The 26,295-nt window shown below is 42.8% G+C and overlaps 1 protein-coding gene across 1 annotated transcript; it reads left to right on the top strand.

The window, feature by feature from the left end:
• ABAT (4-aminobutyrate aminotransferase) lies at positions 1-26,259 on the top strand. Its single transcript, XM_072935781.1, has 15 exons — positions 1-129; positions 9,250-9,347; positions 10,200-10,229; positions 10,832-10,949; positions 14,432-14,481; positions 15,998-16,078; positions 16,192-16,284; positions 16,730-16,792; positions 17,319-17,382; positions 18,010-18,158; positions 19,408-19,545; positions 20,718-20,885; positions 21,605-21,751; positions 22,746-22,857; positions 24,124-26,259. Exons 1-15 carry the CDS (start codon positions 60-62, stop codon positions 24,243-24,245), a joined length of 1,503 nt encoding a protein of 500 aa, XP_072791882.1. The 5' UTR covers positions 1-59; the 3' UTR covers positions 24,246-26,259.
• The last annotated feature ends 36 nt before the right edge of the window (positions 26,260-26,295 follow it).

Here is a 26,295-nt window from a genome sequence, read left to right as displayed (position 1 = left end):
AACATCAACCAGAAAGAAATCTCTCAAGATTGAGTCTTTTTCAGTAAAGAAACGGTAAAATGGCGTCAATGTTGCTTAGTCGGCAGCTTACCTGTTGCCTGCAGCAAAACTCCAGACTGCTGGTATTTGGTAAGTGTTTCCTTGCATTTTCCTGCTTTGTATTTGGTAAGTGTTTGCTTGCATTTTCCTGCTTTGTACTTGGTAAGTGTTTCCTTGCATTTTCCTACTTCGTATTTGCTAAGAGTTACCTTTAGGCTGGCAGAGAGAATTCCAGTTTGAACATTGCTGGGCTTTGTCCTGTGGTGTTGAGTCTTTCAAAACTTGAGGAATATGATGTTCTGCATCTTATATAATGATGCAGTTGTAGTCCAAGGTGGACCACAATTGTAGTCCAAAGTATATCTGATTTTTTTCGTTCTTCAAAGAAGAATGTATCAAATTAATAACTTGCCCTGTAAATATGCTAACTGAAGTAAAGCTGCTCAGCCCTTGGAACTCTGCTTTTACTCTCTGTCACTACATGGTGCAGAGATGAGACAATCATCCATCAAAATGAACTGGGTTTTCTCTTTGTGCTGTGTAGCACAACCTTGCCCATCTTCCCCTGTGAAGTGGTTTTTTGTCACTGGCATGAAGATGTGACCCTCACTGGGGTTGTGTGTTTCTGCCTCAAGTGAGCTGTAGTGTGAAATAAAAACCTGCCACATGGCATCAAACTATTTTCTCCTAAGTGAATGGCAAGTTTTGACTTGGCTCTGTCTTGAAATTTAGCATGTTTATGTGTGTATTAAACCTGAAGTCTCTGTGAAATAGATAAAAAAAAACTAAATTCCTGTTGGCTTTGTTGGACAAAGCAGTGTGGAGGCTTAAGGACATCCATTCTATATACTTTTACACTGAGTACAGTATGGCTGAATGGCTTTTTTTTGTGACTGAGTAAATCTTAGTGTTTCTCCTGTCCTTCCATCCTCCTTCTGCAATGCCACTGTGCTCCTTCTGCCACTGCCAGGATTAACCAAGCCCACCCTTCCATTTGCTCAGAAACTTAAACATCATTGATTTCCTTTTAAATAATACACTTCAGGGAGCAACTGACCTTTGACTAAAGAACACCAAGCAGGTCTTATAACTATTAGAAAATATTAGGTCAGTGTTTCAGTGCAGGATGCGTGTCTATTTCTGGGAGTGACGCACTGAGTATCCACCCTGGGCAGGAGCAGGGATCCGTGGGTTGATCCTGGGCAATGGAAAGTGCTTGCAGCAAGCAAGCCTGGTTAGCTGTCAGTCCTTTGAGCTAATCTGTCACCTCAGCATCACTTAATGCTCCCTGTCCCTCCCAGAGTCTTGTACAATTCCATGCTGCTTCCCAAGCACAGAGGTGCAGGTGGGCAGTGGAAGGAAGGTGCACAAACTCCTCTTCCTTTCTCACCAACAGTGAGGAAATCTGGATCCTCATAAGAAAGGAAGGCAGCTCTGGACTCCATTAATCCATCCTTGCTTCCAGGAAACTTCCAAGCCTGCTAAAATACTGAAGCAAATAATAGAGAGCTTTGGCTGCAGGCTGTGTAAGAGCCCTGTGGCCTTTGGGTCTGAAGGCTTGTGTGAGTGAGCAGACATCAGGAATGATGGGGCAGGAGGAGAGCCCCTCACAGGAGGAGATGTGTCCTGGCACCTGCTGCCCCACAGAACAGGCTCTGATGGCTGGAGCCAAAGCTGGAGCTCCAGGCCATTTTCCTGAGCCCCAGCTCAGGCTGCAGTGCTGCTGGGCTCTGGCTTTTAGGGAAGAGCTCAGGGTGATGTCCAGGAGCTCTCTGCTCCAGAGTGCTTACCTCCAAGGTATTTTTGAGCACTCGAATTCAGAGCTTTACAGGCTAAAAAAGAGACTTGTACATTACTCCCACAGAAATCCTGTGGCGCCGTTTGAGCTGGTACTTTTTTTGTGGATAATGAAATTACAGAGTTGCCAAGGGGGGATGGAGGTGGAGAGGAGGGAATAGATTGCCTCTTGCTAGGTCTTTGTGTCTGTAGGCTGTCATGCTTCAGTTGTATGTGTGCATTAAGCAAATCTTCCTGTTCATCTTGAATATACAATAAATTTATTTACACAAAGAGATTTTTTTCATCCTTGACTATTTCTCTAGTTGGAAAATCTTTGTTACTTAACCATAGCATACTTTTGTCCTTACTCACACAATGCTAAACCCTGGCAAGCAAACTAGAAATGGAAAATGCAAACCATTTAAGCTGATCAAAATGCAAAAGCTAAGCAAAAGACATGATAATAAGTAAGAAATTATAAGTAATACACAACTTAAATCTTACCCAAAAATGTGAAGCCTGTAAATATCATGTCCTTCTTGAAAATAAGCCCTTAATCATGTATGCTTTTATTTTCTTTCTGTTTGATCTGCTTGATAGTTTGCCCTCAAAGATAAAGTTCACTAGAATTTGAAGGGTGGCAGAGTGACAGTGGAATGAGTAACTAACCTAATCCTCCTTTCACAAAGCCTCCTGCCTTGTGCTGTTGGTGGGAATTGGCCAGGCAGGGCCAGGAGAGGCAGCTGATGGTGGACAATGGGGCTGTATCTTGGTGTTACATCCTACCTGAACTGAGTTCTGCTGCTCTGTCAGCCTGGTGTGCTGCAAGTTGATCACAACTGGTAGTGTGCATGTCGATGTTTGTTCCCTTTGTGCCAGCTGTGGATTTAGCAGCTGGGCACTGCCGCCGTTGAGCAATGAAGGAACTCCAGTTCAGAAGGCTTGATGTGAACACTAACTAACTTTATTTCAAATACATTGCTCTTGTATAGAGAGCATCGTGCAGACTAATTTCATTGGTCCTAAAGTAAAAACATCTCACAGCATTGGTGTGCAGTGAATGATGCCTGGTGGCAGAACATATCTATAAACAATGTGAGCAACGAGAATTATTTACATTCCTTTGCAACTCTTTCCCAGGCTCTAGCCTGGTTAGAAACTCTCCTTTCTCTCTGACTGAACTGAGAATACCCATAGGGCACTGCAGCAGGAAAGCTGTTCTGGCTCCATGCTTTGGAGGCAGCTGGTTTTTGGCTGGTAGGGCAGTACCATAGCTATGAGGATAGGCTGGCACTCCAGAGATGTAGTTCAGTTCCCTGCTGATTACCCAAAGGGGTTACATTTGTCTTTGAATCCCGCTCTGAAAGCATAGCAGAAGGTCAGGCTGCTGCCTGAAGGTAGCATCACTTTGCATTAGTGCACGCCCATGCCCTTCTAGGATGCTGATCTGTTCTGCAGCTTCTGCAGCCTCCCCATGCAATTTTCTTATTGCTGAACTGACCTTACCTTTAAAACTTTTTTTTTCTAATATTTAGCCTAAGTTTCAAAACAGGAAAAAATCAAATCCTTGGTGTTTGTCCTGCCCTCAAATGATCTGGAGGGTGGAACGTTTAGTTTTTCTTTGCAGCAGCCTTTTATGTGTTTGATAATTTTTGTTCCCCCCAATACCTCATACTTTTCTCTCTTCTGAATACTGTTTGTCTTGTTGTAGATGAAATTTTTCCCCTCCAGAGTCTGTGTCCTTCCATTGCAGTGCACTAAGTAGACTGGCACTTGTTGAGGCTGTACCTCCCCTAACTCAGCCTGTTTCCTGTCTCTCTGGAGAGGATAATAATGTTTAGCACCTGGGTGCACTGCAGTAAAGTCTGAGACATGTTCATACTAGTTATTGACTTGTCCCCATCACAGTTACCACAAAGAGGCTGGAAAGCCATGAGAATGATTTATTCTCAGTCACGCTTTTGTCTCAGTATTGATCCTTGGTAAGATATTTTATTTTTTTTATTTGGTTTGTACATTAAGAGTTTCCCTAAGGAAATCAGAGAGAACAGCCTGGATTTGTGTGAGGGATGTGTGGCAGAAGCAGAGAGCAATCCCCTTCTTGGGATTGTAGAGGTCAGTTTGAGGTCAGATTCAACTGAAGCCCTGGAAACTGGAGTGCAACCTCTCCTGCTGGACTGAGGAACCTTTACTTTTCTGTCTGATCAAATACCTTCACAAAAAGCTGAGCTATAAAAAACAATCACATAAAATCTGTTGTTGTAAGCAGGCTCTGGTACGAGGCAGAGTCCAAGCTGGGCCTGCTGGTCTCAGTTCCTTGAGTGAATGTGGTATTCTCATCCAGCTCCTTCTGTGCCACAAAGGGTGGCTGTAGCAGTGCTGGCTGTTTTCCCACCTGGGTGTTCCTTGTGGTTGGTTGTTCAGCTCCAGAGGTGCCTTGATGAGCTCTGGAACTGCTGAACTGTTAGAAGAGGGAGGATGTTATGACTGGTTCAGATCACAAGAACTACAAGACCAGTGTTTGGATGCTCCTGTAACTCTCCTGAGGGGTTGATTTGGGATTGTGCTGGGATGGTGAAGGGGAACTTCTCTTGTTCTTCCAGGAGTTTCTACTTCTTTATGGCCTGTGTGGTATTAGTTTTTTCCTTCATCTTTGGAGAATCCAAAGTGTGTATGTGGGAGTGCTGAAACACCGACAATCTCATGTGGAAGAGCTTCTGATCTTGCAGCATAAGCACTCTGTAAATAGCAATCTCAGTTTTCACAATGTTATGCAATAGTGATGTTCATTTCCCAAACATCTCTAGCTAGTCTGGCCTTTTGCCATTCCCTTTCAAGATCTGTTAGTAACAGATTCTACTTGTAACACATAAAAGAGGACTCAGAGGAAATCACAGTCCTCCTACTTTTGGCTGTCAGGGCCTCCATGCTCTAAAAATTCTGTCTGGAAGGTTTGATCGACACTGTGGAGGGGAAGTTTAGGGCATGCAAAGGAGGTTGCCTGTCTGCACATGTGCAGGGCAGCAGTGATGTGGCACATGGCATGTGCCTCCCTGGGCACTGCAAGCTTCCCCTCTACTGCCCTTCACAGCAAGAGACTTGTGTTTGAGAGCTCTGCTTTTGCCTCTTCTTTTCCTTTTCCTTTTCCTTGGAATTGTTCCTTCTGTTCATTACACCCATGTCCTTTCAGTGCCTCCAGTGGAGTTTCTCCCAGGTGATATTCAGTTGCACACTCAGGAACTGTGCTAATGTCAGTGTTATTTTTGGTCAAACACATGAGAGGTTCAAGCTCTTTCTAGCCCAGCCTTGATTGCAGCTCTTTTATCAGAGATCAGCACAGACCTGCCAGCAGTGGTGCTCTTTGTGACTACCAGCATCACCAAATTAGCAGGGTGCACTTATATTAATTATGATGCTATAGCAATGTGGTACTTTGTTAAAATTGCTGACTGGGACTCCTGGCGAGCCATGGGGGCAGCTTGGGGAAGCAAAGTTGGGAAATGAGCTTTTCTGCCTGCTAGCAAGTGATGACATCCTGTTGGATGAAAAGGAAGGATGTGATAATTTGGTGATGTGTTCAGAAAGATGATGTGTGATGAGAGCTTTGAGAAGTCTGTAAGAAAATTAGAATTTAACTTATTATGCCCACCTTTTTAAATGGGATGGGTAGAAAATTCTGTGCAAACTGTTCAGCCTTTGTGCTCTCTGAATGAGGTTCATTAACCTATACTTGTGTTTTTACTTCTGCCATGATAAAAAGAGGCAGCTTTGTTTAGCAGGGAAAAAAGGCTGCTGTTCTTGGTCATGTCAGCTAAATGTAATTTAAGAGCTTTGGTAATGCTTCTTTAGAGAAGAACACTTGGTCAGACCCCATTAGCTCTACATACTTGTAACATGAGAGCTGAGGTTATGTCATTTGCTATTCTTAAGATAACATAACACAAAGTCCCTTTTTTCTAAGGCAGTTTATTCAGATGTCAACAGAAAATCAAGAGATTACCTTTTATTACAAAGTTGATGCTGTTAGTTCACTGAAGGACCAGCCATCAGGGATTCTCAATTCTTGAAAAATACTTTCCTTGGTCATAGTGACAGTCTCAGTTTTCACCTGTCCCATCTCTGCTGTCTTTTTGGGAAGCAAAAACCCAGACCTGCCCAGCAAATATCTAAAACTCCTAAATATCCAGTTGGAGTAGCCTGAATTACATTGTATCTCGTATCTTCAGGGTTTCTATTGCAGGGTAAGTTGATATTAAAAAGTCAAACAGGAAAAATTTGGGCTGAGTTGCAAAGCTCATTGAGTACATTCAAGATAGAAGTGCCAGCTGAGCAGAGCCTGCTGCAGTTTCCCAGGGGATGAAGCACTACAGTGAGTGACCTGATTTATTTGCATTTTCTTGCACCATTGGGAGTCTGTGGTGGTGGTGCTGGGGCTGGGGGGAAGCAAGGGAGACAGAACACTGAAATCCTCCTCCAGACTAAACAATGCAGGTATTGATGCAGCCATCCATCACCCTGTCCAAGTGCCTGGAAAAGCCTTTGCAGGAGAGCAGCCACGTCCCAGAGCTGTGCTGTGAGCAGGGCCACAGGCACTGCAGAGCAGGAGGCAGCACCCGTGTCCTGCTGTTCTCCAGGGCCTGCAGAACAAAGCATTGCCAGGGGTGTGGAGAGAGGGGTGCCAGAAGCCATGAGTGCCTTTGGCAGGGCTCTGGTGTCCTCTGTGCCTTTGTGAGTGGCCTGAGCTCCTGTTTGGCCTGCAGAGCAAGGGCAGTGGTGAGGCTGGAAATGAGGAAATGGGCTGTGAAGGGGAGCAGTGCTGGGGCCATACCCTGTGCTCAGAAAACTGCTGCCTTCAGCTGAGCTGGCAGTCTCAGCTACTCCAAACTGCTGGGCTTCTTTGCCTTTGTCACCACAAGGCTTTGGACACATCCCTGAGCACCAAGGGAGCATTGAGCTGTGTAAATCTTGGGCCATATGTGAGAGAGTTTGTGTGTGCTGTTCAGGTGCCCTTAGCCAGGAGAGCTCCTGGTGTGTGAGTGTTGTGGCTGGCACAGCCTGGGTGTGCCCACAGAGTCACCTGTGTGCCAGTAGAGTCACCTGTGTGCCCCCAGTGTCCCCTGGGTGTGCCCCCACAGCACACAGATGGAGCTTGGCAGGAGCCACCCCTTTCACTGTCAACACCATTCCTGATCACAGGCCAAATTTACTTGAGTAAGAGGAGGGGAAGAAAAAAAGAGTTAAGATGAGGGAAGCAGAGAAACTTCGGTGTGTTCTTAAAATTGGGGTTGTTTTGTTTATTTTTAATCAGCCCTGTGAACAAGTACGCCTCTCTGATGAGTAGTGGGGTCAGGTATTTGGAATAAATCCACTGACCTTGCTAGAAATTGTGGAGTTTATGCCAGTCATTCATTATGCTCTCCCAAGGAGAAGAGCTTCACCAAAAGATAAAGTTTGAGGATTTACTCCACTTTGATTTAGCTTTTACTATCCAGGATTTTGTTAGTATGTTGGAGTGTTGGTTTTTGAGGGTTTTGTTCTTATTGCCTATGAATTGTGGAGATTTTGATCTTTTGTCTGGAGTAGCTTTTTCCCCCTCAGTGGAGCAGTTGCTATGCAGTCTCCAATTTACATGAATGCTAAACAGAATGACACAAAAATGGTGTTGCTGTAACAAAACCTATTAATAGCTTTGCAGAGGGGCATTGACGCATCTGAATTAAAGCTGGGGAGAATAATCATCTTTGCAGACTAAGTTTTCCCAAGATGAGCAGTGACTTTAAGCACTCAGAGATGGTTTCAAAGGGCGGTGATTTTCCAAATAGTTTCTTGAAATCAGGCTTGCTTGAGACATCGCAGCTTGGGCTGACACAAGCTGAGGCAAATGTCTCGAGTCACTGTTGGAAATTTCAGCTGAATAGCTGTGCTCGGAGCTCTACTGAGCAGTATCACAGGATACCTTCTGTTTTCCTTGATAAATATTTGCTTTATTTAACAACTGTTACTTCCAAACACAAAACATTTTCAGTACCTTGCTGGAACAGAGCTCTGGCAGTGAGAGGTGGGTATGGATGGAAGTGCAGAGGGGCTGGTGCTGCCAGGGTTTCTGGTGGCAGTGCTGCACCCCAGGGATTTCCATGTGTTTGGCTGGCTGCCCAGGCATCTCCCTCCCTGCACCTCTGCCAAACTGGGGTGCAGTTTGTTGGTTTAGCACCTGGCAGCATGGCCCTGGCACAGCAGGATGTGGTGGCTGGTACCTTCAGACCCTGCTGCTCCAAGTGCCCCGGGCAAGAGCTGGTGTTCCTGACTTGCTGTGCTGAGCCTGGCTCTGAGCTGCAGCTGGTGACAGTGAGAGCTAAGGGCCTTCATTTTGGGCCATCTGGATTACACCAGCTTAAAAATGCCTATCACAGATATTTTAAAAGTTTGCCCTCTTCTTTCAGGTCCAAGTGTGATTTCCCCAAGTTAAGAGTATTAAGAGCAGTTTGTTGTTGATACCGTGCTGGGTAGAGGTTTGCAGATGCTCCATGACAAAAATGTAATTGCCAAGAATGTTGGTTTAGTTCAATATGTAACCAGAGCAAGCTCATAGTCTCCGCTGGTCACCTTGGTAGAGCTTCCTTTTTTTGCAAATGTACAATCCCCATATTATCCCATAATCCCCTTAATGGAATATATACATATTTGGAATACATGCTTACCAGAACTGTCTCTGTCATATGAAGTTTGCCTAAACTCTGTATTTTAAAACAGTTATTTCAGAAAGGGAAGCAGAGCCTGTTATTGGTAAAGCAAAGGAGATTTTTCCCTTTGGTTTCCATTAAGTTGCCGAGTTAATTATGATTCCCTACACAGGTGGATAAAAACCAGCAAGATCAGAAGGAAAACTGGCACTGATTGGAACTCAGATTTCAGAGTTGCACTGCAGGGTGCTGGTTTCATGTGAGACAAGGCCATTTACCTTTCTGAGACAAATCTTTCCCAAGGAGTGTTCTTTGGGCTATTGAAAAGCATCATACTGGATTTTTCATGTGGACTCCAACTGGCTTTTTGGTTATTACTGGTAGTTGACCATCTCTGTGTAGGAGTGGGAAATTTATGGCAAAGGCTTGCACAGGGCATAATGGACAGACTCAAAAAAAAAGATGGAAAGAGATGTGCTCTCAATCCTCCTGTGCTTTACCTGTTTCTCTAGGGTTGCCTTGTGATTTCCCTTGGGATTTTTCGTTTGGTTGGGTTCTTTTTAAGCCACCTCACTGGTATTGGTTTTATTTTAAGACTGGTCAAAGATGAGATACATAGTTCACTTCAGACAGCTCAATGTAATTGGTCTCATCTGTCAAATGTTTTCAGTCAGGAAAAGTATGAATGTATCTTCTAAAACGAGAGCACAGAAAATATGGTCTGTACTTAGGTTTTCATTATTTTTTACAGGACACAGGTATATCAGTCAAGCTGCAGCTAAAATTGATGTGGATTTTGATTATGATGGACCTCTGATGAAGACAGAAGTTCCTGGACCACGATCTAGAGTAAGTTTCCAAAGTGTAGTAACTTGTTTTATTTTTATCTTTAGCTGTGTCTCACTTACTAGAAAACAGATTCACTTCAAACCTTAAATCTGATGTGAATAAATATAATTCCATAAGTCTACACCCACTTTTATTCATTAATAAAATGCCCCTCTCTGAGAGGCAGAACTGAATCTCAACTGCCAAGTTCCCCCATAATAATAATAATAATAATAATAATAATAATAATAATAATAATAATAATAATAATTCCCACAGAATAATTCAAAGCAAAGAGCATAATTTTTATAAAACATCTGATTAGGCTTGGTCATTTGTCCTCCTGCTGAAATAGAAACTTTTCCTGATATGAAATAATGCTTTGGTTTTGAAATGAAGGAAGAGTTTGAATTTGCTGGATGTTGTTTTACTCTGGCAGACTCAGCATTTGTGTATGTGGTGGGTTTTGGTTTTTGTGAGGTTTTTTGTTGTTTTTAATGAAAAGGAGCTGTCTTTCTAGAACCAATGTACCAGTATCCCTTCTGTGTGACTCTGGCTTCTCTTATCACTGATTTCTCTCTTGTTTTCTCAGTTCAGTTGATCAATATAGAAGAGGCAGCTTTCCCTTTTTGGAGATTTACAGTTAAACTATGTTTGCAGCCCGTTTAGCTCTGCATGCCACAGGTCATAGTTTTGACTGTAATATTTGCAAGATGCACCATGAAAGTTCCTGTGGCAGGTAGAGTTGCCTGGTAAGCACACAGGACTACAAAGTTTGCATATGATTTATGGGATCATAAAAAAGAAATAATACATTCTCCATCAGTATTTGCTAATTACACACCTGAGACTGTGACATTTGTTTTTGTGCAGGAATTAATGAAGAAGCTGAATGGCATCCAGGTAATTTGTCAAGTTTTCTGTGTTTTGGGGGTGCTAACACTTTGATTTTAGAACTTGTTTTAAAATCCTGGTTTGTATGTTTGTGCCACACAGAAAGGTGAAACACTGACTCCAGGTTTCCACGCTGAATACATTATGTGTGGTTTATTTATGCATTTGAGTAAAATCTTTTGTAGCATATATTGAATACTGCAGGATCATTTTGATAGCATCAGGGGTTTTTCTTTCAACATATGTGTTTAAACCATGTGCATTTAAAGAAAATCTTCAGAGTTGCTACAGAGTGGCCAATGAAAACAAGGTATTATTGTTACTCAAGATTATGTCTTGAGTTTAAAAGTATGTCAGCCTAAGTACATATTGCCTTCCTAAGATGAGCAATTTATCCACATCTGTGCTTCATTTCTGTAGAAAAAGTAAAGACTTGACCTTTTAACAGTCGTTATAAAAATAGCTGTACAGTTATTCCCATGCAGTGAATATAATGTGTCTTTTTATCCTAGCATTAGATATTTTTATCAGATTTTGCTGTACAACCATTAGTTGCACCTTCCTACATACTGCTATTTTTTAAAGAACTAATTGGTTTTTTTTCCTTGAAGAATGCAGAAGCTGTGCACTTCTTTTGCAATTATGAAGAGAGCCGAGGGAACTACCTCGTAGATGTAGATGGCAATCGCATGTTGGATCTCTACTCTCAGATTTCTTCCATCCCAATAGGTAGGAGGCAGTTGTACCAGAATGTTTTGTTTTGTCCTCAACCTGTCATTTTCTTATCTCAGACACTACCAGGGAAGTTGATTGATTAATTTTAGAAAACAGAGGTGATGTAATGAGCACCTTGTTGTGATCAGGGACAGCTCACTGCTGTGTACTGTGTAGTGGTGGGTTTGGATAGCTGAAGGAACTACAAATTCTATACCTAAAGCTCTCTTAAAGTGCTAGGACGAAGCTCTAGTATTAATCTCAATTTGAATGTGTGAGTTCCACAATTCAGGTTGTCTTTGTTAGTTTGGATCTGTAGCAGTATGTTACTGTTTTAAACATTAATAAGCATAATATGGACATTATAACATGAAATTATATGCTTTAGTTAATATTTCTATCTCAAAATAAGTGGGTGGGGGGGAAAGGAGTGGGCCATGTGGACTGCAGCAGGCTGAAACAAGCCCAGCAGTGAGCTGTGGTGCTGACTGAAAGCAAAGGTGGCAGCCCATTTGTCTGGAGGAGCAGACACAGGGCCTGGCAAGTGCCTGGGAGAGTCAGCTGATTGCTTTGTGAAGCCTTTCGAGCAGAAGCAAGGCAGAAGTGTGAGCCTCAACTGCAAGGCATACAGGTTTCAGCTGGAGTTCAGTTCAAGCCAGTTTGTTTGCTCTTCATCCATGGTTCCTCTCAGCTACTTAAAAATGCACTTCTGCAGAAGGAAAAGTTGCAGGGTAATTGAAAAGGTAGTTCTTGTGCTATGTATAGAAACTGTGATGACTCAAAATCATCCCTACAGATCTCCTTTCCTGGGAAGTAATGTGATGATGTTCAGGTTGTTACCAAACTTCTGGCATCTAAGACCTTGTGGCTGTGATGGGTGTTCACTTACCCCAGCCTTTGCAGCCAGTGTTGTTGCTGTCCTGCAGCACTCCATCAGTGTCATCATTCCAGAGCCCTGCAATGTCTGTAGCTTGCTTCCCCCAACACAAGTTCTCACTGCTTTGTATCTGCAGTTTTCTTTCTCTGGTTGACTGAAACTGGTGATGTAGGGCCAGACTCCAGTGCTGTGACTGACCCTCCTAAACCATATAGTTCCTCCTTCTCAAGAGGCAATGCCCTCCTGAGGACAAGCTGGGTTTATCCTAGGGAGCACATTCCTCAGTCCCAAAGGAACTATGGTACAGGGCTTCTTGCACCTTCTCAGATCATGCCTCTGGGATGTGCAGCAACAAAGAGTAAATGGAAATTTCGGACTTACAGGCTGATCTAAGCCTAACACACAACATTAATGTGTTTCAGTTGTACTGAATGACAAGATTATCTGAAGCTGCCCAGGTTACTAATAATGTCCCTTTTGGTGACAGAGGTAGGGCCTGGACTGGGAGAGCAAAACAAGATCACAAGGTGCTTGTTAGTCATCTGTGCTTATCTCTTTGCAAGTAAATCCAATAAAACCTTTCATGAATCTGTCAGGACTCCCCAAGATTTAATAACGATACGTTACACTAGAATATATTTATCAGCAGAGGTTGAGGAGTAATAAGTGCCTGTGTGGTGAGATAAGAAATAAAGTATAAAAAACCTCTAGGCAAAGATGCTCTAGGCTATCTCTTGCTGAAAAACAAAAATTGAAATAGTTTTTTACCACACTTTTATGGGCAGTCGTAGCACAGCTGTCCTTTCATCCTGCATCTATTCTGTCTAACAGAGTTAGAAACCCCATGGAGCCAAATGCAAGAAGGATGTTATTGACATGTTTGCCAGCAAACATCCTGGAATAGCAAATGAAACGGTGTGTTTTGCAGTGCTGGGAAGGTCTGTTTTGTTTGGGGAGATGCAGAGAGGTGTAGTTTGATATTATCGACAGCAGCCTGCTGCTCAGTTGAAAGGATTCTTTGGGCTTTCTCCATCTCATTATTTTAGCAGGCTCTAGTTGTTTTTCCTTTTGCAGACAGGCACATTCATGAGCCTGGAGGACATGTACGTTCCTGTCACGCTGATCCAGACACCCAACAGGAGTGATGGAGCAGGTGCCCTTCCTTAGAGCCAGCTCTGAGAGCAGATTTGTAACACTGCAAACCCTTGTGCTGGTCATAGCACTGCAAAGAGTTAGTGCCTGTTTGCCACACCAGTCTGGAGCTGTTTCACTTGTCTACCACAGTTATCTAATGGTTATTCAAGCGTTTACTTCTTGCTGGTGTTAGCTCCTGACTGTGAACCCACATGCCAGCTCAGCTTCTGCCACGCAGCCCGACTCTGCCACGGCAGCTGGGCTTTCAGGATCCTCTCTTCCTTCACTGAGGGGGCACAAGGAGGAGGGAGTGTTGGGAGGAAGACCAGACCCCTTGGCCTGAAGTGAAGAGAATGGGAGAGGGATCCTGTGTGGGTGCAAAAGGGTAAATCAGGGCTAACAGAGGTTTGTGGTATGTAAGAGAATGGTCTCTCTGATACCACAGCATTCACGTTTGTAACACCAGCAACAGGATTACAGGTTCTTACAGGCAACACCAGAGTTGATCCCTGAGCTTCCTAAACAATAGTAGCTGTGCCTTGGAGATTTCTAAAGCACTTGATTTACTCTCAAAGGGGCGCTCAGTAGCAGCCACAGGTGCAGTTCTCAAGGACACAGCTCTCAATGTGTCATTCCCTCTAGCTGAACAACAGCTCTTCCCATGACAGCAGATGCCATGCAGATTTAGTTGTTCTGTGTCCCAAATAGCCGCTATTATTATCTTCATAATAATTGTAACAGATTTATCAGCATGACATGCTATTAAAACAATATGGATATTCTCTTGTTTTCAGCTAAAATATTCCAAACTGAATTTATAATTGTTTTGTTAACACAGTCTCCTAATGCTCCATTGCTTAAACAGATTAATCAGGGCTGTTGTCATTCCACTGGAATGGGGATTCAGAAGCACAATAAGCTTTTGTAACAAAATTACCATGGTCTAACTTCTTGAGCAGTGGGGAAGATGAGGTTTCCAACTGTTTCTAAAAGGAAATGTAAAAGATGATGTTAATCTCTGGCGCTGGTATTTTATACATTAGAGATCAGGCTTTAAATGAAATTTCTGGCCTCCTTCAAAGATTATTTTTCTTAACAGTAGATAGATTGGTTTTGCCTGTAAGCAAGCAAGTTATCCTGTAGACTATCAATGGGTATAAATTAAGCACCTTCATGATGTTAAAACCGAAGCTTAGTTTCTTACTAAGAAGGATAAACTGTTGGATATTTTTCCAAGCAAAACATTGTCAAAATAAGGAAATGGGTGTGCCAGAGCTCCCAGCAGCAGTGCTGTGCTGTGCCCTGCACCCAGACAGGCTGCTGAGGGACAAAGAGCCCAGAGGTTTGTCCTACTTCAAAAGAAGTCCCATTATGAGTAGTTAAAAATATACAGGTTGCACATAAACAGTCAAGCATGAAGTTATGGTTATTCTCTACATTATGCTTTACATTACTTCATTGAAACCAGAATGTTCTTTTTAATTAGGTTACAGCCATCCCTCTCTGATCAAGCTTTTACAGCAGCCACAGAACCTGGTAAGTGAATTAGAACATGGAGGATGTGAAGGAGATCTCTCTCTCCTTGTTATGGGCTTTCTCTGTTTTTCTTAGACTGATAGTGAATGCTAATGATTCCATTTAATGTATGATAGGATCTGCTTGCTTTACTTCTCACTAGATGAAAAGAGCTTTGTAGTGTTTAAGAAGACACCAAAACCTATAGGAAGTTTTACAAGTAGTAAACATTTGGGTGTTGCAAGCCTTTGATATATTTTCAGCCACATTTAAATCATAGTTCTAATGTACTGTCTCAAATTAACCATTTTAATAATGTTTTCTGAAGATTTTTTGAGCCTTACACATCTTGGAATGAGTATTTGTGTTGAGAAGGACTGAAGGATGCTGATAAATGTGCAAACTTGAGCTGCACTGAAAATATGAGTGTTTTGGGAGAGGCTGTGTGTCCCCTCTGGAGACCCATTGAGACTTAACTTATCAATGCTCAAACTTTAATTTCAGTCATTACTTGTCCAACAAGAAAAACAACAAACAAAAGAAAAGGGCAAATAAAGCTGCTTGGCAGTTGGCAAATTTATTGAGCTTGTCCTTCTCTGAGAAAATTTAATTTAAAATAAAGAGTAGCACAGTATGAATCAAATAAGATTACCCACAAAGGCCAAGAACAGCAATGAATCAATTTTAATCCATGACACAATTTAAATTAATTGCATAAATGTGACATTCATCTCCATTAATGCACTGGGGTGGCTGAGGGGTTTTTTCCAGAGCTGCTCCTTAGAAACTCCTGTGTGGTCTGCAGGCTGCTGTTCCCTGATACCAAAATTACCTTTCCCAAAGGTGTGAATCCTGATGTGGTCAGTTCACAGCACCACTGACTCTGGAAGGGACCTCAGGTGGTCTCTTGGCCAACCTCCTGCCCGAGATGGGTGGCTGTGAGATGAGACCAGGGTGTTCAGGGTTTTATCTGGGACCTTGAAGACCTCCAAAAGAGCAGCCTGTTTCACTGCTTCACTGTTCTCTTCCTGCAAAACCTTTTCCCTGTACCCAAATCAGTCCTTCTCATGCTTTGATTCATGCCCATGGCTTCTCATCTTCCACTGAAGAGCCTGGAGCCTGGCTCCACCTTTCCAGTGTTCCACAAAGGTCTGTCTTGAAGATCAGTAAGGATGAAAATGCTGCCATCCTAACTGAATTCAGCTACTCAAACTGAAAGCAAGTAATAAAGATTTTAAAGCATATTTCCTGTGTATAAGGAAAATGAAGATTGAGCAGCTAAAATGGCAAAATTGAAGAGGAAATGTCAGTGTGCATGCATCTTTCCTAAGGTGTCCTGCAAGCATAAAGTAGTGAGGATTAGATAGAAAAACATATGCCAAGGCAGGAATAGTAGTCTCTGCCTTAAAACTTCTTGTGCCATGATACAGATTTCTGGCTGATATTTATAATTAGAATAAAATGGAACTGCTTTGATATCAACATATTTTCCATGTGATAGTAAGACCTAACAATTCCTCTTCCTTTGTCTTTTTAGAGCACTTTTATCAACAGACCTGCCCTAGGGATTTTACCTCCAGAGAATTTTACAGAAAAACTGAAGGAGTCTTTGCTATCAGTAAGTTTGAGATACCCGTGGACTGATCACTATCATTATCACCACTGTTATTATCATTTTGCACTATACTTGTGTTCAGTATTTCAAGAGTAATTTTCTGTCTTTGCTGACAGGTGGCTCCTAAGGGTTTGTCACAGGTGATGACCATGTCTTGTGGATCCTGCTCTAATGAAAATGCCTTTAAAGCAATATTCATGTGGTACAGAGTAAGTAAAGCATTAAGGTATTTTTGTAGGTTTAGATGTAGAAATGAGTACTTAGTCATAATCAGAATTGTTATTGCAAAACAAAGTGAGGCTTGGAGGTTGTCTTGCTTATGATGTTGTTTATATTCAATCTAAAATATTCAATCTAAAAAATATAAAATTAATCTAAATATAAATCTAAAATTTATGTTCAATCTAAAATTCAATCTAAATCTTTATTAAAACCTCTTTGTCTAAGTTTTTACTTTATATTGACACAACTTTAGAAGTTATAAAGTAAAGAAAATAAAGAAAATGCAGGTTGCAGTCAGCATGTGAAAGCCACAGACAGGGTATTCCTTGACTCCAGTCCTGAATACGAGCATTCCTGGTTTGTGGTTCAGCCATAAATGCATTGGTTACAACTACAGGAACACTCATGTTGGGTTGTTTGGGTTTTTTGCAGAACAAGGAGAGGGGCCATAATAATGTCACAAAAGAAGAGCTGGAATCTTGCATGATTAACCAGGTAACATTTGTTCTTTACCACACCTACAGATGTACCACTGATTTGGGCTTGGAAGGGAAGATTGGGAGGGAAAGTTTGTTTTCCTACATGAGAAGTGGAATCTGGGCTTTGTACATTTAGGAAATGGTGAAACACAGGCTGTTCCCAGCAAATATCTGGGAGTTATCAGGAATGCATGGGGGTGCAGCACAGGGGAGCCCCAGCTTCTCACTGAGCCCCCAGTGCCCCAAGGCCACCCCAGGCACAGCCACCCCATAAATAAGTGCTCCTAATTTGTGTACAGAGGGGTGACTGTGCTGAAGGCTCAGCCTGGTCTGAGCTCACCTGTGCATGATGTCAGGGCACCACATCCACCAAGGAATTATCCATGTACACACCGGGGTTTGGGAGCTGGGGCAGGGTTAGGGTGACCCGTGTACTTGCTGAGGGGAAGGCTGTAACAGTTTGTGGTGCCTGCTGGAAGAGGAGCTCAGGGGGCAGGGGGGATGTTTTCCCTGGCTGACCCCACTGTGTGCTCTGCTTGCAGCCCCCTGGCTGCCCTGACTACGCCATGCTCTCCTTCATGGGCGGCTTCCACGGCAGGACCCTGGGTAAGCTGTCCCTTGTCCCCCTCACCCCTCAGCTCACTCTGCTTGTCCTTACACACACAGTGCCAGTGCAGAAGGTGTAGGTTCATTAAGGGTTGCCTTGGAAGCCCCACTAGCACTGGAGTGCTTGAGTGACAGTAGGAATTGATTTTGTGTTTTTTGAAAAATTCTTTTCAGACAGGCTCTTATTTTCATTCTGAACCTGCACTTTCCTGTCTGTACTCATGAAAATCCTACTCCTGGGGTAAAATCACCACAAACATGCTGTCACTCACTTTTACTGGTTTATATCAGCTCAGTCCTTGTTCTGAGCATGTTACCTGAGAGTGCTGTAGCTGTGAGCCTTGTGTCTTTGGAGGGATGAAATCCACCTTGTCTGAGCAACCTGTTCAGATTGACAGAGGTTCTCCTGCTCTTCTGGAGCAGTGCATGTGGAAACTGATGCTTAAGTTCTAGAGCAATCCATTTAAGTCTGACTAAATCCAATTACCCAATATTTCAGAAGACAGTAAAAACACAGAGCAGTTAAGAGAATTCTACAGTCAGGCCATTTTTCACCTCTTGGTGGCTTTTATTCCTTGTATTGATCCTAGATGGGTATTATTTTAATTATTCCCTCTCTGGGCTTAGGTTGCTTAGCTACAACTCACTCTAAAGCAATTCACAAACTGGACATTCCTTCACTGGACTGGCCTATTGCTCCATTTCCAAGGCTAAAGTATCCCCTGGAAGACTTTGTGAAAGAGAATCAACAGGAAGAAGCCCGTTGTTTAGAGGAGGTAAAAAATTCCCTGGCAGCTTTCTGTTGCTTTTGATTTGAAATAATGAATAGTGTTGGTAGGATTAGTGCTTTTCACTAAAAGAATGTTTTCAGGGATTGGAACAGCCTGTGATTGGACCAGCATTCACTGTTGTGTGCAGTCAGACCTGTCTCCCTGCCAGCTCACTGGGAATTCAGGGCTGCATGAGTGATACCAAAGTGAAATTTCACCCTCAGAACTTGCTTGTATCACAGTGAACTCGTCTGCCAGCTCCTGCCAAAGGGCCATGGGCTGAGAGAGAGCACAGTGTGGATAAGTGTGGATAGCCCTCTCTGCAGAGAGAACCTCTAAGAGTATTTCAGCCTTTCCAGCTTCTCCATGGCAGCTTCTGGCATAAAGCTTTGACTGTGCAGAGATGGACCTGCCAGTCCACTTAGCCAAACCTGCCTCACTTCAGAGAACACAGCACAGCAAATGCTGTGCTTCCCTGGGGCTGCTCCAGGGTAGCTCTGGTGGGAGAAGTGCAATGCTGGATGCCATTATTTTAAAACAAACATTATTTTAAAAACAAACAGAACAACCAGAAACCCAAACCTTTTCTTAGCAAGTCTGTGCTTGGCTTACTGGCCCCCTTTGGAAGACATTGCCTTGCACAGCCTGCAGGGGCTGTGGCCCTGAGGGCTGTGAGAGGGATTTCAAGCACAAAAACACCATTAATTGCAGCAGCTGGCACTGGGAGGTTAATGAGAATTATCTGTCAGCCCCTTACAACAGCAGGATTTTTGCACTATTGCATCTGATTAATTTTAATATATCTGAAGTGGGTGACTGGAAAAAGTGAATTTCCAGATAACCTTTCCTAACACATTAGCAGAGTTTTGGTTTCTGACACAAAATCTATCCCCTTCCGTATCACTTAGGTAGAATGACAGCAGTGGCACAGTGAGATGCAGTGGTGCTCAGCACACTGCCAGCTGAACCTGGCTAGAGCTTTCACAGCACTGTAGATTAATGTGCAGCTAGTTACAGTGTGATTAGGACATGGTGAAAACCCATTCAGGAGCAGCAAGGCAGTGGTAAATGCTGGAGGAACCACTTGTTAATCCTCTATGCCTCCTGGTACCTTTATAGCCAGGAATTTCCTCCTTGTACCTTTGTAGCCAGGAATTTCCATGCAAAGTTGAAGTTCTGATGAGATTTCATCTAGCTGGAAGGAAATGTGCAAATGATCTGGAAGGAGGCAGTACTATAAGTGTTTGTTTTACAGGTGGAAGACCTGATTGTAAAGTACAGGAAAAAGAAGAAGATTGTGGCTGGAATCATTGTGGAACCGATACAGTCAGAGGGTGGGGACAATCATGCTTCAGATGACTTCTTCAGAAAGCTCCGAGATATTGCCAGAAAGGTAATAAAACATTTCTCTGGGCACTCAGGGATAGCTAAACCATGCACCCACACATTGTGGGTGTCTCCAGAGGCTTTGCCCTGCCCCAGGCTCTTGGAGGGTTTCACAGGCCTCCTTAGTAGCAGTCAGGGTAGTTCTGTACCACATACCAGCAATCCCTGCTCTCTTCCATTTGATTCACACCTCATGCTTTCCTCAGTCCAATAAATTATCTTCTAATTTCAAAGTGAGAGAGAAATTACTCTGATTCATTAGCTATGATTTTTGCAGGTGTGTTCTTTAAGTGATCATGCTTACTGGTTGAGGAGGTTCCAGTTCTGAAGCAGGTTGTGAAAAGTATAAACTTTTAATTACATGTTTTTAATTGCAAAAAAACCCCTGAAACACAACTTGAGTCCAGCCATAGTGCTGATATTCCAATAAAACAATGAAAAGGACAGATGTCTTGGTACTTGAAATGTAAAGTTACCTATTTAGAAGCTATGACCCTCAGTAATACTTACTCCAGGCTTTTTTTCACCCTCAAAAAAACATTTGTGTGCTGAAAAGATGCTGCCAAAAGTCCTTACCCATTGCTTTTAAATACAGAATTATGATATAGCTTGCTCTCCCTGTCACAAAGTTTGGACAAAATAGTCCTTCGTATAAAAACCCCACATTGCCAGCTCACAAGTAGCTCTTTCAGCAGAATTGTCTGAAAGGCAGTTTTTCATGCCCCCTAAAATGACCAGCTCATGCTGCTGGTACTGCCTCTGTGCCACATAATGCCCGCCTCTGACTGGGGGCAGAGACTTCATATTTCCAAAAAACAAAGCCCCAGAAATGACACTCTGCTTCCTTCAGGGGCTTTGAAAATGCCACCTCTGCTCCCCCCAGATGTTTTCAGGTGTCTTCTAGAAATGCTGAAGACTGTATAAAAACATGTACTTGATGAGTATGGGTAGAAAACAAGTTTCTAGTGCCTTCCTGAAAAAAGAGCTGAATTTTTAATTGTGAAACCTGACACATGAGTGGCATTGGTGGAGGGGTTGAGGAGGGGAGGTTGGGGCAGTGAAGGAAGAGGAAGGAGGGGTGTAGCCTGTGACTGGCTTGTGCTGCTGTGTGCACTAAGGGAGGTGTTTTGGGTTTGGGAAGGAGGGCTCACATTCCCTGCTCCTCACGTGTCTCTGCAGCATGGCTGTGCTTTCCTGGTGGACGAGGTGCAGACGGGAGGCGGCTGCACAGGAAAATTCTGGGCACATGAGCACTGGGGCCTGGATGACCCAGCTGATGTGGTAACATTCAGTAAGAAGATGATGACTGGAGGGTTTTTCCACAAAGAGGAGTTCAGGCCAAATGCTGTAAGATTTTTGATGAAACTTGGACTCTGTGCTGGTTGGTGACCCCCTGAGGAGTGTGTGTAACATCTGTGGATGATCCAGCAGTGCACGTTCAGCTGGATGGGGCTGCTGTTTCACAGAAACTTGCTGTGTGCTCACACAACAGTTGTCATCACCACTTTTATTCCAGTTGTTGTCAGTCACCATGGTCATAAAGCTGGTGGGGGGGAGAGGAGAACTGGGTTAAGCCTAATGGAATAAACCTTCAGTACAAAATCCAGCCACAAACTGACACCTTCTCCTGTAGGGCAACTTGGGAATTTCAGAGCTTGTATGTCAGCATTACAGATTCTGTCAGCAAAATTTCTTCTTTGCACTAATGACATTTTAGATGTAATAAATGAAAGGTCAAATGAAGGGGAAGAACATAAAGCTAAGTGCAAAGCCTGTATAGATGATGCTGATTTCCTGTCATCTGTAGCTGTGTTTCTGTGAGACATCAGAGTAGCAAGGCAGAGTGCACTAAATGAGAAGCATGAAGTAATCACCCTGAAGAATTCAGTGTTTCAGCTCAGCAATGGGATTTAGCTTTACAACATAAAAAAAGGGGTTGGTGAGATTAGTGCATGCCTTTTCATACACCACATGTTTGCATTGCCAGTGTGATGCCTTGCTTCTCTTAATTTATAGTGATTTACCTGTTAACATGTTCCACAACTCTTTTTCCACTCTTTCCCAAGCCCTACCGGATTTTTAACACCTGGCTTGGAGATCCATCCAAGAACCTTATGCTTGCTGAAGTCATTAAGGTTATTAAAACAGAAGACCTTCTAAACAATGCAACCCATGCTGGGAAAGCACTACTGACTGGGCTGCTGGATCTGCAGGTAAACATCTGGAAGAATTGTGGATAAAAAGGAGAAATTGGTGCTGAAGTAGGATCTGACCTCATCCAGTTTAAACACTTGGGCTGAGGAGATAGAGCTGGGTCTAGACCATTATAGTAACTTCAACACGGGCCTGAATAACTGTGTCCCATTTGGAATTGAAGTAAACTTTCTTTTACTGACTTAAAAATGTTGGGTTTATGTAGCTTAATCCAATATAAAGTGTGATCCCCAAAATATCTGAAGATATGTACTGCAGCTAATTAAAGTACTTTGCTAGAAGGCTTTGTTACCATAAGCCATTGGTATTTCCTTGTCGTAAAGTTCTTTTCAAAGGAAGGTCCTTTCATATTTTGTTCCAGTTCTGCTGGGCTGTTGAAATAAGAAAATTGTATCTTTTTCTCCCTTGTTTAAGGGAAATTCCTTACAGCTTCTACTGTGGAGCTCTACAGACAGGCATTTAAAGATATGCTTGCAGGTGCTCACCTCTCAAAGGCATTTTGCACAGAATAACCCCAAACACAGTCTCTGCTCTCGAGAACAGAGAATACTATAATCTCATACTTTGGAGGGCCAGAATACAACTAGTCCTGTCCAAAAGATTGCTCTTCCAAAATATGAGATCTGTGATTGAGAATAAGTGATGCAGATACTACTGGCAAGGGTCTCGGTGCAGGGTAAGAATGAGCTGTTTTCTAGTCCTAGTGCAGATGGTTTATGCTCACTTTTTCCTGGAGTCCACTGTAGATGTAAATAAGGTGTGTTCTGCTCATTCTAAAGAATGTTTTACTTGACCCAGCTCATGGGTCAGATTCATTCTCCCTCCCTGGTTTGTGTGGAGCTCTGCAGGCTGAGCAGAGCACGAGGCCATGTGAGCCATGCTCCACTCCAGCGGAGCGAGGAGGCAGCAGGGTTTCCACCTGGCAGAGGCAGCCTTGCCACCAGGTGCCCTCTATTGCAGCACCTGCCATGTGCTTGTCTCTCCTCTCTGCAGGCTCGTTACCCCCATCTCATCAGCAGAGTGAGAGGAAGAGGAACATTCTGTTCGTTTGACACTCCAAATGATGCAACTAGAAACAAGTTAATTACAATAGCCAGAAACAAAGGTAAGAAACTTCGTGTGTGTGGATGAGCTTCACATGACAAACAGTAGCATTCACTTGTGGAGGTAATGCCTCACATTTTCCTTTTCATATCATGCATGAGTATTTCTGTATCACAGGACAGTAGTGAAATGACAAAATTGGATTTAGACGTTTCTGGAAATACTTGTTTTCAGAGACCTCAGAGCAGTCTGTTGTGTGGTGTGCATTTACCAGTCTCTGCAGGTCTGAGGTTAGTGGAAGAGATCTGTGTAGGGTCTGAGTTTTGGTGACATCAGGTTCAGAGTCCTCTGCAGTGACTTTAGGTGCCCACGGACATGGTTTACTTTTAGAAACAGGAAAGGTAGAAGAAAGTTAATGTCACTCAGGAAAACACAGGGAGAAAATGGTGAGTTTTATAAGTACATTCCTATACCTAATGATTAAATACAAGTGCCTAAAATGCACAGATCTACAGTGCCATTCCTCTTTTCCCACAGAACTGTTAACAGCTGCAGACAGGCCCAGGTATCCAGAGGAGAACCTTGGGCTCCACACCTAACCTTCTCTTTGACTGTGTGGGCCCTGTGTTTGCTACTGTCTGTTTTTGCTGTTACTCCTATCTCTTTTAAGAAGCAGACAGGGTGCATCTAAACTGTGGTGAAACCAAACTTTTATACTGTAAAAGACACTAATTTTTGTTCTTGGAAACTAAGCCAGCAGGGAGAGAAGACAAGTGGTTTGTTTCATGGTAAAGCAAGGTTCTGCTTTGAGGCAGGGTAAGATCAGCTTAATAATATGGATTCTCATTCAAACATTTCTATGAATTTATTTTGGGTTAAAAGTTAAAGCACTTGCAGGGAGAGGTTTGCAGGCACTGAGACATTTTAACTTTTCATCATAAAAAACCAAATTAGTTTAAAAACCAATGCAAAGAAACCACCTGTGTCTTGTGGCATCAAGACACTTCACCAGGAGAGTACTGCAGCTCTGAAATCTCAGATGTGTTTGACCTCTGTGCTGGATGGGATTTTTCCATTGCTGTCAGGATTAGTCCCAATACTCCAAGTGTTTTATAGAACAGCTCCAGGCACTCAGTGTTCTTCTAAGCTGCTGTGAAGCTTGAGGCCATTCACACCACAATGTGCTGTATCATGGTGTGGCTAGCAGGATTTGGGGAGCTGCTGTTGGCCCTCCACAGTGAGGGTATCCCCATTGAGAGACCTGAATTTTTCTGGCTATTTGACAAAGATGGAAATGACTAGAGGACCTATTGTGTTCTCATTTCAGGTGTTGTCCTGGGAGGCTGTGGAGATAGATCCATCCGTTTTCGTCCCACGCTGATCTTCAAGGACCACCATGCACACCTCTTCCTGAACATTTTCAGTGACATCTTAGCAAACTTCAAGTAAAAAGCAGTTCCCTTGCACTGAACAGCTGATTATGAAATTAGTTTGCATTAATTCATGTCTTCTCTACTTGCAAGTGTAAAGTCATAAACTGAGGTTTGTGTTCTGTCTGTAATCCTGCCCAAGGCAAGCTGCTCCATGCACACGTGCCCCAGGCAGAGCGTTGGCACTGGTCACCAGCAGGTACATGCAGCTGTCCCTCACTGTGCATCCCCAGAACCTCCCTCCCTCTTCTGGCCTGGGCCATGCTCACTGCAGAGTGCCCTACAGCCATGTCCCTGACTCTGCACTGTCTGAGCAGGACCTGGCACAGGCTGTTTACCACAGGTGACCCTGGTAGATTTGCATCCAGAAGCAGCAAGTGTGGCCAAACACTGAGAGCCACACGCCTGCCACACAGAGTGCCGGTCTCTAATGGCAGCTGGAATCCAATCGGTGTTTCAAGGGAAGCTCTGCTTTCCACCACTGCCAAGCACAGTATTTTACAGAATAATTTCCAGCTTTATTCCCTCGAGTACAGGCATCTGCCACACCAACTGCATCAGGGCAGCTCTGCCCAGCCTGCACTCAGCCACACCTACAGCGCTGCAAGTGGCACTGATGCCCTTGTCCTTTTGTCCTCATCACGGATGGGTTTTAAAACTTTTGACTTCTCTTACAAGCAGACTTGTACAGAGAAAACTCTACCCTGAAGTATGTAATCTGACAAAGCTTAGAGAACCATGCAAAGCACATTCTTGCACTTCTACCAGCAGTCTAGAATGATTCCAGATTATTTTACTATTTGCCCAGAACACACAATAGCCATTATTTTATCTATTATAACTTCTACACAAATATTTGAGGTATTTTGTAAAACTAAAGCAGAAATGCCATTATCTGGTATCAGAGCCACTGCAGTGAAGGCCTAGTCCTGACTGCACATTTATAATGCAAAGTAATTCTATTTTTGTTCTAATAGTATATTCTAAGTCATCAAAACTTCAGAGATCTTCTAGAAAGCCACAGGATCAAAAAATGTGTCAACAGTTCATTAATTTGTTTTTCTTCAGAGAATTGTTTTGGATGTCTCTTTACTGTTTGCTGAAGGCTGACTTGAACTAGATCTGGTGCCTTTCTTTTTATTTTTATTGGTGAGCATCTGGATTTTGTTTACTAAGTTTAACTTTCTGTTGTGCACCAAAAAACAGGGACCACAATGGACTTTTACAGTTGCCCTTTCAGGACCTGACCACAATTTTTAAGTGCATAAGAAACAGAGAAGTTAAAAGATTTACATGTTTAATACAGCTATCAAAATGTGAAAAGGTTCCTTACCTGCTTTCAGAAGTGTTCACCATGGTTTTCCCATTTTAAAATACTGGTATTGGGAAATTCAAGTACAGTCACTTCTGCCAGCTCAAACCCACTGGGATTTCTGTAAACCTCTGCAGAAAGCAGAATTCTGGTGCCAGCTGGGCAGAACCTGAGCAGGTTTTTGAACAGAGGTTGTAGAAATCTGGGGGAAGGACTGGTAAAAATTGGTGTTCAACAAAACTTCATTGTCATCGCTGTCCTCGTAAGCGTATTATCAGCAAAAGGAAAGTCAAACCAAGAACTGGATTTGACAGCATTTTGGGAATTAGTTTGTTCAACATATCAGTGCAGTAGTTTTAGTGAATGTCTCTAGCAAGTCTTGTACTTTTACAGAAGCAAAGGTCCAGTAATTTGAAGTCTTACCACATCTTCACTTTTATTATGACTACTCTAGGTGTTTTTATAATTTTTACTGACACTCAGTAACTGTATAATTGTGTACAACATGTTGACAAAATCGTTAGAGAATACTTAGAAAGCACTGCAGCTGAAGCATATAAAGTTAATATTGTTTACAGCATACTGTAGACAGTGCCAAATAAATGTTTAAACAAATACTTAAGTACACTTCATGGTGTAACTAGTAACTGTACACAGATTCATAACAAATGACATCAATCATGTGTAATCAATATTCTTAAATAAAATATTTATAATTGAACTTCTCCAGGGCTTTTCATTTTACACTCAGTACATG

This window comes from Taeniopygia guttata, chromosome 14 (assembly GCF_048771995.1).
Source record: "Taeniopygia guttata chromosome 14, bTaeGut7.mat, whole genome shotgun sequence".
NCBI classification, from domain to species: Eukaryota; Metazoa; Chordata; class Aves; order Passeriformes; family Estrildidae; genus Taeniopygia; species Taeniopygia guttata.
This window is presented reverse-complemented; position numbering and strand designations above follow the sequence as displayed.

Excerpts from the sequence above, each read along its gene's own strand:
- ABAT (XM_072935781.1), top strand. The coding sequence starts at position 60 with ATGGCGTCAATGTTGCTTAGTCGGCAGCTTACCTGTTGCCTGCAGCAA. Across the intron at positions 19,546-20,717 it reads TCCGAGATATTGCCAGAAAG|CATGGCTGTGCTTTCCTGGT; the intron begins GTAATAAAACAT and ends GTGTCTCTGCAG. Across the intron at positions 21,752-22,745 it reads CTGGGCTGCTGGATCTGCAG|GCTCGTTACCCCCATCTCAT; the intron begins GTAAACATCTGG and ends TCCTCTCTGCAG.